The sequence below is a fragment of the Ambystoma mexicanum genome, chromosome 3p, assembly GCF_040938575.1.
Source record: "Ambystoma mexicanum isolate Mex_15411 chromosome 3p, UKY_AmexF1_1, whole genome shotgun sequence".
NCBI lineage: Eukaryota > Metazoa > Chordata > Amphibia > Caudata > Ambystomatidae > Ambystoma > Ambystoma mexicanum.
Window position 1 is genome coordinate 677,474,101 of NC_090925.1, and position 14,911 is coordinate 677,489,011.

General features: G+C 47.2%; 1 protein-coding gene across 3 annotated transcripts in view; it reads left to right on the forward strand.

Annotated features, from left to right (window-relative positions):
- Positions 1 to 14,911, forward strand: part of SIMC1 (SUMO interacting motifs containing 1) — a 614,032-nt gene that overhangs the window by 463,104 nt on the left and 136,017 nt on the right. For all 3 annotated transcript variants that reach the window (XM_069651451.1, XM_069651448.1, XM_069651450.1), the window contains one exon: positions 4,822 to 4,906. In XM_069651451.1, the coding sequence (XP_069507552.1) occupies positions 4,822 to 4,906 (85 nt within the window). The remainder of the gene's footprint in view (positions 1 to 4,821; positions 4,907 to 14,911) is intronic.

Consider the following 14,911-nt stretch of genomic DNA (forward strand, 5'->3'; position numbering starts at 1 on the left):
GCCACCCACCTTCTCAGTCATTCGACCCATGAAGTGCGTGTCAGATGTGGCTTTTGCTGCCACCTTCTCACCCTCCACCTTTGGCTGACTCTCATCCTGACAGTGTTAGGGAGAATTCTCTCTTTAGGCTGAATTTCCTAACCTAGTGAGTCCCCCAGCAACTTTGCTGGATTTCTGGAGTTTGTTTTTTTCTCCTGCCAAGAGTGAGACTTTCTCCCACGCTTGGACATGATTTATGGTGTTCCTTTGACTGTTAATGTGTTTTATGGGCTATGGGATCCTTTACTCATAGGGTCTCATGTGTTTTTACTATGTGTGTTACACAGCACCCTCCGTGCAGTAACACAGGGGTGTCATAGTGACACCCCACCATAGACTCCATACCCTGGGACTGACTACTGTCTCCCAGGGCATGTAAAGTCACCATTGGCTTTACTAGTCCCAAATTATTAACAGAAACCAGTACAAACCATCATATTGTGGACGTACTGGTCGGGGCAATTCGATTGCCCCGGGGTCTGTTAGTCGAGGGGGCACGTCTCCGCCCCCCCTGATCGAGTCTTGGCTGGTGACAGTGGATACTACTTTTTATATTCGACCGCGAATATATCCCTATGGGATTTTCCCATTGTTCGAGGCTACCAACTTTAATTATTTAATTCTCATAGCTTCGAACATACCGCTGGTTTATTTAATATTAATTCACTGGTTGGTATTTTTTGCCAGGACTCGATTCTAAAATGGCGTTTGTGTTCTCTTCTGTGACTCCAACCCAAGTCGAGCCCTTTGTTCCACTTTTTGGCGGGCTTCTCCACAGAAGCCTCCAAAAGTGTTGCCACTCTGTCTGGGTACCACAGGGTGTGTGGGAGGGGGTTTAGGCACCCTGGACTGAGTTACCTTGGTAACTCAAGTCGCACTCTTGTGTGATTGGCCCAAGTGGTGAGCCGGCTGGCTCACCACTTAGCATGTTTGATTGACAGCTAGGCTGAGTGAATGGGGGTGTGCTGCATAAAAGCAGGGCTTTGGGGACTGGAACTTCAGAAGTCGCCACAGGACCTGAGAATCCGACGAGGGAGAAACTGAGCCGACCTACCACGACAACACCACCGGTGGAGCCCTGCAGAACCGACTCGCCACTTCCCGACGACAGAGAAGATCTCCCGGCTGGAGAGGCTTCTTCCCCTGACTGGTGGGCACAACCAGTTTACCTTCTTCTCTTCGCACCCCAGCCCGGCTTGTGGTCGAATTGCCCGTGCCAAGCACCCCGCCAACCATTGGACCGCGAATAAAAGGACCGCTCCTTTTACCTGAGAACTCCGCGGCTGGTTTCTTCACTGGCAGTGCAACGGACTCCTGTCTTCCTCCCCAACAAGATCCTCTCTTCCCCCGGACGAAGCACCGACTTGCATCCGCTGCCAGGAACTGCCCCCACTGGAGTTTCCTCACCACTTTAAGGTACCGTGTCCGCCAGGCCTCCCTTTCTAAAGATTGCTACAAGGTAATAATAACCCCTTAACCTTCTGGACTGGGCTGGCCGCCTTGACCTTCTAACTTGTCCCTTTCTTTTGGTCCAACTCTTTTTGAACCTTTGCAAGACTCTTGTGCACTGCAACCTTGTGACCTTGGACACATTTTGTTTGATCCTCTTAAAGTGGATCCGGCCTATTGAACTCTAACTTCACGGTTTTACTTTGCCTACCTCTCTTGTTGTGTTCTTGTAAAAGTGTTGGGATCTGTTTCAATTTATTCTCTGCTTTTCTCTCCCTTATAAAACAAATTATTAGAGTGCCATCTGCGTTAAGCGCTCACCGCTGTCTGAAAATAAGTGGGGCTTTACTTAAGACTTGTCTAATATTCTTCTAAGGGAGTGTATATCTTTTAGTGACCGTGTTTTTGAATTGCTTACTATTGGTTCCTGTGTGTTTTTCTAGATGTGGTTTTAAATAAATAACTATATCTCTTTTACACCAAGCCCTGGTCAGTGTTTGCTTGTTCTACTGTGTTCTCTTGACCTATTGCGAATACTCTGTATACTGCCTAACTCTTCTTGAGGGAAGTCTGACTGCTCAGCCACAGCTACCAAGTGAATCTGTGTGGTACAGACTGCTACTAAGTGGGTTTACTGCCAAACACCTGTATTCTTAAATCTTTTGCAGTGGTCCCAGAGGGAACTGCACAGGTTTCTGCCTAACACACAGCCCTCTCCACGCTCCACTCTGCTATATATATATATATGATACTCTTGATATCCTTGTCCCGTCATGTGAATCTGCCTGAAGCCCAAAGCCAAGTGCAACTCCTCATAAGACTCACAGCTCGTCACCCTAAAACGCAAGTATAGGGTGGCCGAGAGGAAATGGCGTGCTTCATGTGCATCCTCTGACAAACTGGCCTGCCGTCTGCTGCAAAGGCACGGCTCTCTGTCCTAACCAAGAAGAGAGCGCATATCCAAGCCCATGTCTCTGTGGTATCCAATAACTCGGCTGAACTCTTTAAAATCTGCAAGGAACTGGCCAACCCTGCCACAGTCTCTACCTCTCCTGTCCCCTCCAAGGCTCTCTGTACGGCACTGTTGTCTCACTTCATCTCTAAAACTCAGGACATCCACCTCTCCTCCCTCTTTCACTGCCTTTCCCCTGTTCTCTGCAGACAAGGTTTCTAGACAACTCTGCAGACAAGGTTTCTAGACAAGTCAGATCTATGAAAGTCTCATAGAAACAGGTTCACCCCTGTTCCTCCAAAACTATCAAGGACCACATCGACTCCCTGGCTCCTGCCCTGGCTGATTTCTGCAATCACTCCTTCGCCACTGGAGTCTTCCCCTCCCCCCTGAAGCACTCCCACTGCCGACCCCTCCGCCCGGCCAACCATCACCCAATCTCCATCACTCCCTTCCTGAGCAAGCTCCTGGAGAAACTGGCCATCTCCCAGCTTAATCTCCACACTGAATCTGTTGGTTGTCTCCATGACCATCTGTCTGGCTTCAGAGCTGCCAGAAGCACGGAAACTGCTCTCCTGAACATCCATGAAGACCTGCTCTCCAACCTTGACTGTAACATCCCTTGCGTCCTCATCCTGCTTGATCTCTCTTCTGCCTTTGACACTGTCAACCATGCCATCCTGCTCAACCGTCTCCGTGATAACCTGGGTATCACTGGTCAGGCTCTGGCATGGCTGACTTTTTTCCTCTACGACCAACCCTCTCAGGTCCAACTTGGGTCCTTACTCTCTGCTATCTTTTTCTCTACCTCTGGTGTTCCCCAGGGATCTAACCTCTATCCCTGGCTGTTCAACCAATACTTGGCACTCCTGGCCCAGCGCATCGCCGCTCTCTGCCCCAACTTTCAGTGTTATGCGGATGACACCCAGCTCATCTTTAGGCTACCCTCGGCCTCCTCCTCTACTTCCCTCATCTGACTGTCTGCTATCCAGGAGTGCTGTGCCGCCAATGGCCTCTGCCTTAATGCCAGTAAGACGAATTCTCCTCATCGGCACACCTGCTCCCTCCTTTCCTGTTGCTTTCTGGCCGGCCTCTATTGGCCCCCTTCCAGCTCCCACCTGTGAGGCTAAACACCTTGGGGTCATCTTCAACTCTAAACTCTCCTTCTCTCCTCACATCTCTGACGTCTCTAAGAAGTCACACTACCAACTGCACCTCCTCAGAGGTATTCTTCCTTTCCTCTCTCCCCCCCCCCCCCCATCCCCGAACCTCAGTCTCCAGAGCTCTGGTTCTCTCTAGGCTGGACTATTGCAACTGCCCATTTCTAAATCTGCCTGCTTCTGCTCTCCGCCCCCTGCAACCTGTCCAGAACAGGACTGCAAGACTTGTCCTTGGCCTCAAGCCCAGGGATCGTATCTCTCCAGGACTGAAATCTCTGCACTGACTCCCAGAAGCTGCAAGGATTAAGTTCAAAACCCTCTGCATCGTTCACAAGGCCTTCTGGTGCCTGGTGCCTCAATACCTTCAACTCTCTTCCTAAATACCTTCTTTCTCAAGCTGTTCGCTCATCTGCCTCAAACTCCCTTCGGGTCAGTCGCTTCTCCAAGCAACGAGTTGATGGTAGATCTCTTTCTTGGGTTGGGGCCTCCCTCTCGAACAGCCTCCCTGCCTCCCTTAAACTTGAGGAGAATCATCTTTGTTTGCGGAAGCACCTCAAAACTTTTCTTTGCTTCTGCTTTTTCTTCTCCTCTCCTTTCCCGACTTCCTGACTGACACTGATATTGCATTGGTTGCCTGGCCGCCCTCGCATCTCGGGCCAGGTCCCCTCCCCCGCCAGTCGCACCCCTGCAGTGCCCTCCTGGCAACCCTGCACTTGGGGACTGTTCCGTATCCCTACAGTCCCACTACCAGCAATTGACACCTGATGTCTGCACTTACCCTTGCACTTGCCTCTTGCTTGCCGTACTTTTACTTCTTATTCATTTATTTTCTTATTCTATGTACTGCACTGTCCTCTTCCCCACCCCCTCCACGCACTCTCCGCCCTCCCCCTCCACTTCCCATGCACTTGCGCGATCTGAATGACACCTGGCCTAGTAGGATCGCTGTCTGTCTTCCCTCTGTTCCCCTCCCTTGCCTCGTCATGCCTTGAAACACTTGTGTATATATAGCTTTATAAATGCCATATCATATCATAAAAGCTTTTCACAATATATGAACCAATCTCAAATTGAAAAAGTATTGGTTAAGTAACGAGTTTCGTATTTGGTATATCCATGTCAAGTTACTGTGATGTCTAAATAGATTTTTCATAAACCAGCTGTTTGCCTTTATGAATGCTACATTATTTACTTGCATTGTCTTGCCCGTCTCTTCCTTAGGGTGGAAATGGAGAATCGGAGAGGTGGGATGAAATGCTTCACTACTTATATTTGTTGTTCATCAGTTATGAAAGCATTGTGTTTGGTAAGTTGTTCTCCTCACTAACAATTTAAAAAAGGCTTTGCTTCAAGAGGAAAAACTCAAATCCCATCATTGTAACCCAGGATTTGTGTCTCATTCGGCCAGATTTATTTTGGCGTATGTCACTGCACCGTATTGTGCTACACAAATTAATTAATGAGTCTTAATTGAAGGCATTCAACCTTAATCACAAAAATAGCAGTTCTGAATGGGGATTTTCTAAATTCAGCAGAAAGGATATGTTTACAAAGCATTGAGCACCTCTACGCCTTTTCATTGGAGGAGTTGACCGTAATTCAGGATCCAAGAAACCTGCTGTTGTCCAGTATTAAGCTATTTATAGATTAAATATTTCTGAAAATTCCCACAGCTCACTCAGCCTGATTGAGCTTTTTGTGATTGCTCTCCTACATTTCTCCTTGCTTAATCTAGTAGACTAAAATCCCTGAATTGTAGGAAGTCGAAGATCCATACCCTCTGTCAATGTACCCTTGGCTCTGTTGTCTTCCCCCTGGAATTATGGTTTCTCTTTCTTCACTGGCTGTGAATCAATGTTACAACATTCCTTTTTGCTGTTCCTACTAGGCCCCAATAAATCTGGGTAGAACAAAAACAAATCCATCTCCAATAAGTGGCTCACTTTTGGCAGAGCAAACCTATCTTGTTAGCGTGAATGATGCAAAAACTAAGAAATGTTTCCTTTACTTTGCTCACTTATTTCAAACACTAAATGGAACTACTTCTCCATCTGTATCTTTGAAGCAAGAGCTTACTCTGGAAAATTGTACTAGTTTTGTCAGCAACTGTGTACTACATCTGTGTACTATCTGCAAAGCAGCCACAACCAGCACACCAACATAGCCCCACGTATCTGGTGACATACGCTCCTCGCACAGCGGTTTGACCAACCGGATCAGATCGCAACTCATCTGCAGAGAGAGGACCCACAAATAATCCTTCTCTTGTCACGCACCCATCCTCTGTAACTCTATCAGGTATCCGCTCGAAATATCCCTGCATTTGTGCAATTGTGAAAATCTTTCAAAACATGGCTTTTTCAACACCAACTGACCAATGACTAACACTAATAGACAAAAACTGCACCTCTCAGTACTGCCCTACTATCAAAAGATGCCAGCCCAAATGCTGGCTACCCACACCCTATACAGATGTGCTTTGCTGCTCTCGAACTGGGTCCGCACATGAAACAAAACATATAAAAAATAAATAATCCTAACGCTGTAGCACTCATTAGATCTTCCATCTTTTTAGTTTAGTGCTAGTTCCCAAGGCTTCCTCCATTGTAAAATCTCTCATCCCAGAACTGAACAATCTGTATCCCTTATTTCATTTTAACCTATTCCATCTCCATCAATGACCAAAGTGATTGATTCATGTTTGCCTCTTTCAGAGATATTCTATTAAATTGGTTAACCGAAGCAGGCCCAAGTCCCCAGACAAGTAAAGCTACTTAAGACAAAGCTTCCATCAGTCTACAGTAACCCACAACTTTGTAATTCATCATTGTCGGGCATTATGCCTACTGAACTGACATCCACGATACCTAGAAGCACTTCTGAAGACCCCTTCCCTCATCTGAACTATTTCCAATAGTTTCTGTTGTCAGCCCTGCAAGGGTGTGTAGACTATGCTAGTCATGTTTAGAGGATGATGGCAGTAGTGCCAGGCTCTGTTTCAGTTAGGAATTGTCGACCATTTGCTACTTCTGTAAAGCCTTGGCCAAATAGGCGTATCTGGTCTGGCTCTACAGTGACTTTGCTCTTTTCTGTCGTCTCGCTTCCAGTCTGTGGCCCGACCTCTTTCCTGCTCTTTACTGTGGAATGCCTAATGGGTGGGCACGTTCTCCACTCTTGTTTAAGCTATGTCTTCCCACTGGCGTGCCTGGAAGGTTGTTTTTATATGTATGTGAATGATACTGAGGTGCCCTTCTAATGGATAGAAAATGTGTTGTGGCAGCTGACATCTTCTGCAAATGTCTCCCTGCAATAGGCTGCCAGATGTCCATAACCGCTTGAAAGTGCATGCATTAAGATTCATTTTTGCACTCTTGAACTCCTCCTCTGATTGGAGATTTGCTTTCTGAGCTTAGTACATTGGGCATCGTGCTTCTAGTGTTACTGCTGTGAAGAATCTGGGTGTGAAGTTGGACCATGACTTGACACTTGGTCCACCAATTTCATCAGTAATTAAAGGTCTTTTCAGCTATGTCCTTTGAGACTTGGTTGTTAACTTAAGTCGAAGACTGTCCCCTTGGCATGATGATATGCACTGTTTTTTCCTGCTGGCCTATTGTTTTTTTTTCCTGATAAGTCCTAATCCAAGGCCTCATCGAAGACATGACTCTGAAGTGGAGCTGAGTCACCTATGGTATCGCAGATTTGATATGTCCCATGGTCACCCTATTTGTCAGGTAAAATGTTCAGAAATGTGAATAATCTTCCTGACCTGTGTGAACCCCAGAACATTTTGCTTGGACTTGGTGATTATTTGTCCTTGTCTCTAGGTGAGTGGGAATCTTTTTCCCCTCTCACCTAGTCGTATACTCTTTTTATGGATGAGCTTTTTATGTTTTTGTTGGGATTTATAGGTCCCTATAACTTTTGGGCTTAAGCTGGGTTGCCCCTTTGGGTTCCCTTTTTAATTTCTCTTATCTCTTGGGTGAACTACTGTTCCCAAGAAGTAAAGTGGGATTTCCATCCTCTTTACATTTACTTTAGTGAGCCAGCACACCCCAACTTACGTGAATTACTGGGGAGATGCAATGCATCCCCTTGCTTAATTAACTGGTAACATTTTTGTTACAAATACAAGTTAACTTAAATGGCTGGTGGCAGTGAAACTACTTTAATGACGTTTAGTCATTATTACTTGAAGGCTGTCAAATCAGCTGCAGTGATGCACAGGAGGGTCAACATTCTGCTAGAATGGTGGGCTCCTCCTTTTTTGTCATTTCTTGTTTGCTTGTTGCTTCTTGGGTCTTCTGCTGTTCCAGGTGGGAAAGACCCTGGTTGAGGTTTTGTCTTTGGCGGGAATCCTTTGTATTGCCCGCTGAGACTCCAGAGTGTGTGAGAAGGCAGGAAGCGAGGGAGTAATCCAAACCTTTGCAGCCCTTTGTCTTGTACCTTGCCTGAAAGAAACCAGTTCCTACTGGAGGGGGGGGGGGGTGTTGGCTGTCCTGACTCGACAACCAGACCGCCTCTTTCTGTAAACTGCCAGGAGATTTTGCAGACAGTCTGCTGTAGTTCCTAATCAATACTCTAATTCTGGATGCTGCTGACAAGTCGACCACTGGAGCCAAATCCGAAGAGGAAGAGAGAAACGACAGCTGTAACCATTTCCAGCCACCAGAGAGCCTGCTGTGTAACCAGAGCCCTTCCCGTCGACCTGGAGGTCCCAGATGTGACGACTTCTATCCAGGGGCTGGTGAGATGCACTTGTCTTGAGGATCTGCAAAATGAGCCATCCCTCGACATGCTCTGACCTTGCTGGGCTGCAAAATGCCAATACCAGGGGACCTAGAGCCTGAGTGCATCTTCCGAAGTCCGAATCCTGCTGAAACTTTGGACTATTGCTGGACCTCCAGACACATGATTCGAATTCCTGAAGTCCTCTCACCACTGTGCAGGACCGAGAGTGTGAAGAGAATCCGACCTACAATATTCTTTCTTCATCTGGTTCCTGTAAAATGGAGCCAAATCCACAGAGCCGCGAGAAGGTGTGAAGAATCCTTTGTTGAAAGCCTCCCCCGTCGATTGCTGACAATTTCCTTTCAGTGTCCATTTCATCAGTCTGCAGACCAAGAACCCAAGGACCGGGACCTATGCTGCAGCATCCTGAAGGCATCCACCCAGAAGCTTTTATTTTCTGCTCCGTGTGATGAATCGGCAACGATTCACCCAGAAAGCCTGGACACGGACTCTTCTCATGTGGCCAGGGAAAGGCAGACTCTTTATGATCTCTACCCTGGGAGTGGTATTCTGCAGGAGGATCATGTGGGTTGGGGGCGGGGTGGTGTAACCAGGTCATGAGGAATGGGAAAACCCCTTGTTTAACTTTCCCCTAACCTCCAATCTTTTAATGGCTTACTGTAAAATCCAAGAAATTTGAAAAACCAACTTTGTTATTAAGGACTTCAAGTCCCATAATTCTCCAAGTACTGGCATAAGGAAGAGGCTGAAGAGGAACAATGCAGGCATGGTTAGCTAATTAATGACAATGACTCACACCTGAGAGAGACTGAGGGTTTTAAAAGGCCCCCTCAGGTGCAGGCAATTGAGAGAAGGGAGAGAAGTGACGCTGATGCAGAGGCTTAAGGAGGAGGAGAGCAGTGTGAGCAGAAGGAGCAGTGCAGGCCATGTATGCAGCCGAGGTTGGGACTGGAGAAGGAAGACGCCAGGACTGTTGGAAAGCCTGGTGCTGGTCCAAAGAGGGTCTGTGTCTCCAGAGGTCCCAGGTGCAGAGGTTGTGCAGCGGGAAGCATGTTGAAGAAATGCTGGTCCTTTGAAAGCTCATTCTGCAGAGGCTGCACAGCGGAAAGTGAAAGCAGTGAGGGAAGCTTTCCCTCTCGAGAGGTCTCAGGTGGCTGGCATGCACCAGGAGCTCTCGGGAGCCAGGAAGTCTCCAGCAACAAGTGGAGCGGACGAAGGTCTGCAGCGAGAAAATGGCTCTGGGCCGCTCCGGGACCGCTTATACATACTAAGCAGGCGGTTTCACTTGTTTGTGAGTGAAAACACTGCTAATATTACTTTTGAATACCAAACAATCAAAAAGCAAAGAAAGTAGTATTATATTTTAACCAACTTTTTCATTTTTACTTATGACAATAATTGGTCTTTTTGTTATGAACATTGTTACCCTCATGAACCCCTTATTCAACACTCTTGAACTCTATTGTTGATTCTAGTATTGTCTTCATACTTTTCCCAGATCCCCTCCCACCCTACCCGCTGATAGGCAGAAACCTGTGCAGTTCCCTCTGGGACCACTGCAAAAGATTTAAGACTACAGGTGTTTGGCAGAAAAGCCACTTGGTAGCAGTCTGTACCACACAGATTCACTTGGTAGCTGTGGCTGAGCAGTCAGACTTCCCTCAAGAAGAGTTAGGCAGTATACAGAGTATTCACAATAGGTCAAAAGAACACAGTAGAACAAATAAACACTGACCAGAGCTTGGTGTAAAAGAGAGATAATTATTTATTTAAAACCACATCTAGAAAAACACACAGGCACTAATGTTAAGCAGTTAAAAACATGGTCACTATAAGATATACACTCCCTTAGAAGAATATTAGACAAGTCTTAAGTAAAGCCCCACTTATTTTCAGACAGCGGTGAGCGCTTAACGCAGATGGCGCTCTAATAATTCGTTTTAAAAGGGAGAGAAAAGCAGAGTATAATTTGAAACAGATCCCACCACTTTCACAAGAACACAACAAGAGAGGAAGGCAAGTAAAACCGTGAAGTTATAGTTCAGAAGGCCGGATCCACTTTAAGAGGATCAGAACGAAATGTGTCCAAGGTCACACGGTTGAAGTGCACAAGAGTCTTGCAAAGGTTCAAAAAGAGTTGGACCAAAAGAAAGGGACCAGTTAGAAGGTCAAGGCAGCCAGTCAAGAAGGTTAAGGGATTCTTGATACCTTGTAGCAATCTTTAGAAAGGGAGGCCTGGCAGACACGGTACCTTAAAGTGGTGAGAATATTCCAGAGGGAGCAGTTGTTGCTGGCAGCGGATGCAAGTCAGTGCTTCGTCCGGGGGAAGAGAGGATCTCGTCGGGGAGGAAGACAGGAGTCTGTTGCACTGCCAGGCAAGAAACCAGTTGCGGAGTTCTCAGGTAAAAGGAGCGGTCCTTTTATTCGCGGTCCAGTGGTAAGTGGCTATCCGGTTGCCGGGGTGCTTGGCACGGGCAATTCGACCACAAGACGTCCTGGGATGCAAGAAAAAGAAGGTAAACTGGTTGTGCCCACCAGTCAGGGGAAGAAGCCTCTCCAGCCGGGTGATCTTCTCTGTCGTCGGGAAGTGGTGAGTTGGTTCCGCAGGGCTCCACCGGTGGTGTCGTCGTGGCAGGTCGGCTCAGCTTCTCCCTTGTCGGATTCTCAGGTCCTGTGGCAACTTGTGAAGTTCCAGTCCCCAAAGCCCTGCTTTTATGCAGCACACCCCCTTTCACTCAGCCTAGCTGTCAATCAAACATGCTAAGTGGTGAGCCGGCTGGCTCACCACTTGGACCAATCACACAAGAGTGCGACTTGAGTTACCAAGGTAACTTAGTCCAGGGTGCCTAAACCCCCTCCCACACCCCCTGTGGTACCCAGACAGAGTGGCACCACTTTTGGAGGCTTCTGTGGAGAAGCCCGCCAAAAAGTGGAACAAAGGGCTCGACTTGGGTTGGAGTCACAGAAGAGAACACAAAAGCCATTTTAGAATCGAGTCCTGGCAAAAAAATACCAACCGGCGAATTAATATTAAATAAATAAACCGGCGGTATGTTCGAGGCTATGAGAATTAAATAATTAAAGTTGGTAGCCTCGAACAATGTGAAAATCCCATAGGGATATATTCGCGGTCGAATATAAAAAGTAGTATCCACTGCCACCAGCCAAAATTCGATCAGGGGGGACGGAGACGTGCCCCCTCGACTAACAGACCCCGGGGCAATCGAATTGCCCCGACCAGTACGTCCACAATATGATGGTTTGTACCGGTTTCTGTTAATAATTTGGGACTAGTAAAGCCAATGGTGACTTTACATGCCCTGGGAGACAGTAGTCAGTCCCAGGGTATGGAGTCTATGGTGGGGTGTCACTATGACACCCCTGTGTCACTGCACGGAGGGTGCTGTGTAGCACACATAGGAAAAACACATCAGACCCTATGGGGTAAAGGACCCCATAGCCCATAAAACACATTAACAGTCAAAGGAACACCATAAATCATGTCCAAGAGTGGGAGAAAGAGTCTTACTCTTGGCAGGAGAAAAAAAACAAACTCCAGAAATCTAGCAAAGATGCTGGGGGACTCACTAGGTTAGGAAATTCAGCCTAAAGATAGAATTCTCCTTAACACCCGCCCCCTTCCTATTATTTTTCGAACCAAACAGAACCATGGTTGTAACCAGAACAGTTCCATGAGCCAACCCCTCGGCCATATCTTCTGCTGTCCTTATCTGATATGGATGTTTCTGAGAATCCGGGGTTTAAAGTATTGAGACTCCCTCTCCCCCACATAGTCCTGAAATGGTTCCCATATGGCCAAGAATTTCAGATATGTCCCTGATTTTGTGGCGCAAATGTTCTCCATTGCCATAACTCTCCACACTTTCACCCACCACCATGGAGCTGTAGGGCCTTCCACTGTCTTCCATCGTTGGGCCACTGTCATCCTTGCTGCAGCCAGTAGGTGGGTTATGAGGGCTGCTCTGTTCCCTGAAGCTGCATATATCCTTTCTGCCACTGCCCCCAGCAGAATGACTTTCAGGGACTATGGTAGGTCTGCGCCCGTTATGTCTCTGATAAGGCTCAGTATTTCTTCCCAGTACACTTTTATCCTTGGGCACGACCACCACATGTGGAACATGTCTCCTCTTTCTCCACACTGATGCCAACATTCTGGGGGATACGTGGGGATCATTTTGTGTATTCTACTTGTACCAGCGATAACATAGTTTGTATGCCGATTCTTTAATTGCTGTGGATTTGGATAGTGTTTGAGCCCTCCTCCAGATTTGACTCCATTCTTCCTGTGTAATCTCCTCCCCTATGTCCGGCTCCCAGTCCTTCATGTATTGGAGGGTGTCGTCTGTTTGTGCCTGGTGTAGTAGCTTGTATAGTCTAGTAATCCCTCTTTCATGTGTCCCCTCCCGTATTGTTAGTTCTAGGCCTACTGGGGGTCGTAACCCAGCCCTTTTTACCTCTGGGTGTGAGTTCCAGTGACTCAATTGTATATATTTCAATCTGTGATTTTCGGTGATGCCAAATCTTTGCTTGCATGCTTCGAATGTAAGTGGGGCATCATCCTTGTAGGGACAGGGTGTCTGCTTCCCTCCAATCTTCCCAGAACATTTTATGAAGCCCAGGCGAGAAGTCTGGATTATGCACGATAGGGGACAGCGGGCCCAGGCCTTGTTTGACCCCCCCCTGCTACGGATAGCCTTATCCCAGCTGTGTAGTGTCGTCTTAGTGGCCTCTAATAGGATACCTCCCTTATCTCAAGCTTTTGGCTTTAGGAAGGTAGCATACCCAATGGGATGTCTGTCGCTGTCTGTTCTATTTTCCCCCAACCTGGAAGAGGGTCTCTAACCGCCCATTTCAGAGCTGGTGTCAACTAAGCTGCTAGAACATATCTCCCCATATCTGGGACTCCCAGTCCCCCAAGAAGCGTGGGCTGCATCAGGATCCTTTTTTTAAACCCGGCCTTCTGGAGTTCCTGAATTCGTTTTGGGGGGATCATCACCGGGGTTGAACTTACTACATACAGTAATTTGGGTAGCAGGGTCATTTTTATCACCGCTATGTTAGCAAACCATGATAATTCCTGAGCGTCCCATCTCTGCAAGTCCTCCTGAAGGTGCTTCCATAGAGGTGTAATGTTTGCCTTGAGCAAGTTCTTTACGGTTCTAGTGATATGGATTCCTAAATATTCCAGGGACTGCTTTTCCCACTTTAGGGGATAGCGTTCCTTCAAGCTTGCTATGTCCCCGCTACCTTCGGTTATATTCAGCGCTTTGGATTTTGAATAGTTTATTGTAAACCCTGATGTCTTTTCAAACTCCTGCAATTCTTTATTCTGGGTAATGTGTGTATTGAGTCTGCCATATAGAGCATAATATCTGCATAGAGGGCTATCTTGTTTTGGATCTCCCCGGTGCGCACCCCTTTAATTCCTGGGTCTTCCCTTATTCTGCAAGGAAATGGCTCCATTGCCATGGCAAATATGAGCGGAGAGAGAGGGCACCCCTGCTGAGTACCTCTCCGGATGTTGATTCTTTCTGAGGTGCAGCCATTCACCATGAGTTGCAAAGATGGATGCTGGTAGTTTGCCAAAACCATCTTAGTGAATGTCGGTCCACAGCCGAAGCCTTCCAGTACCAATCTTAAGTACTCCCAGTCTATGCTATTGAATGCCCGTGTGGCGTCTAGTCGGCAATCGAGAATTTCTGGGGCCCCCTGACTCCCCAATCTATGATGCCAATTACGCGCCAGACGTTATCCTGTGTGTCTCCCCCTTACAAAGCCTGCCTGGTCTGTGTGTATTCTCTGGCAGTACTGTCGCCAACCGATTCGCCAGTATTTTTGCATACAATTTTGCGTCTGTATTGAGGAGAGCTATGGGGTGGTAACTGGTGCATTCTACTGGGTCTTTCCCAGGCTTTAGGGGTAATATCGTGGTCAAGTGTCCCATGTCCTTTGAAACTGCTCCCCTATTCCTGATTAAATTGAAAAGGCGAGTGAGGGGGGTTACCACTGTGTCTGGAACATTGTGTAGAACCCATTTCCTTAGCCAACTGGGCCTGGGGCCTTTCCCCTGGGTAGTGCTGCTATATCATCACACACTTCCTGCATTGTGATGAGGTCTCCTAGTTGTCCTTTGTGTTCCGATATCTGTGGCAATTTTATGGCCGACAAATAAGACACTTGTTCTGCTGTGTTTAGGTTCTCGCTAGTGAGCAGTTTTTTGTGAAAGTGGACCATTGTTTCTAGTTTCTCCTCGTCTCCCGTTTGCAGTTCCCCATTACTATTTCTTAACCGGGTAATATGATTGCGCGCCTTCAGTTTGCGTAGTTTAGCTGCCAAAGATTTGCTCGCTTTCCCCCCGTGTATGTAATATGATTGTTTAATGTTCAGCAGTATTTGCGCTGTTCTATCTGCTGTGTGGTTTTCTAGTTTGGCTCTGGCCTTTTTAAGACCCCGCCAGGCTCTGGGCGTCTGACGGGTCTTATGAAGCTTTTCAGCATTTCTTACCTTTTCCTCTAATTTACACGTTATAAGGGCTTTC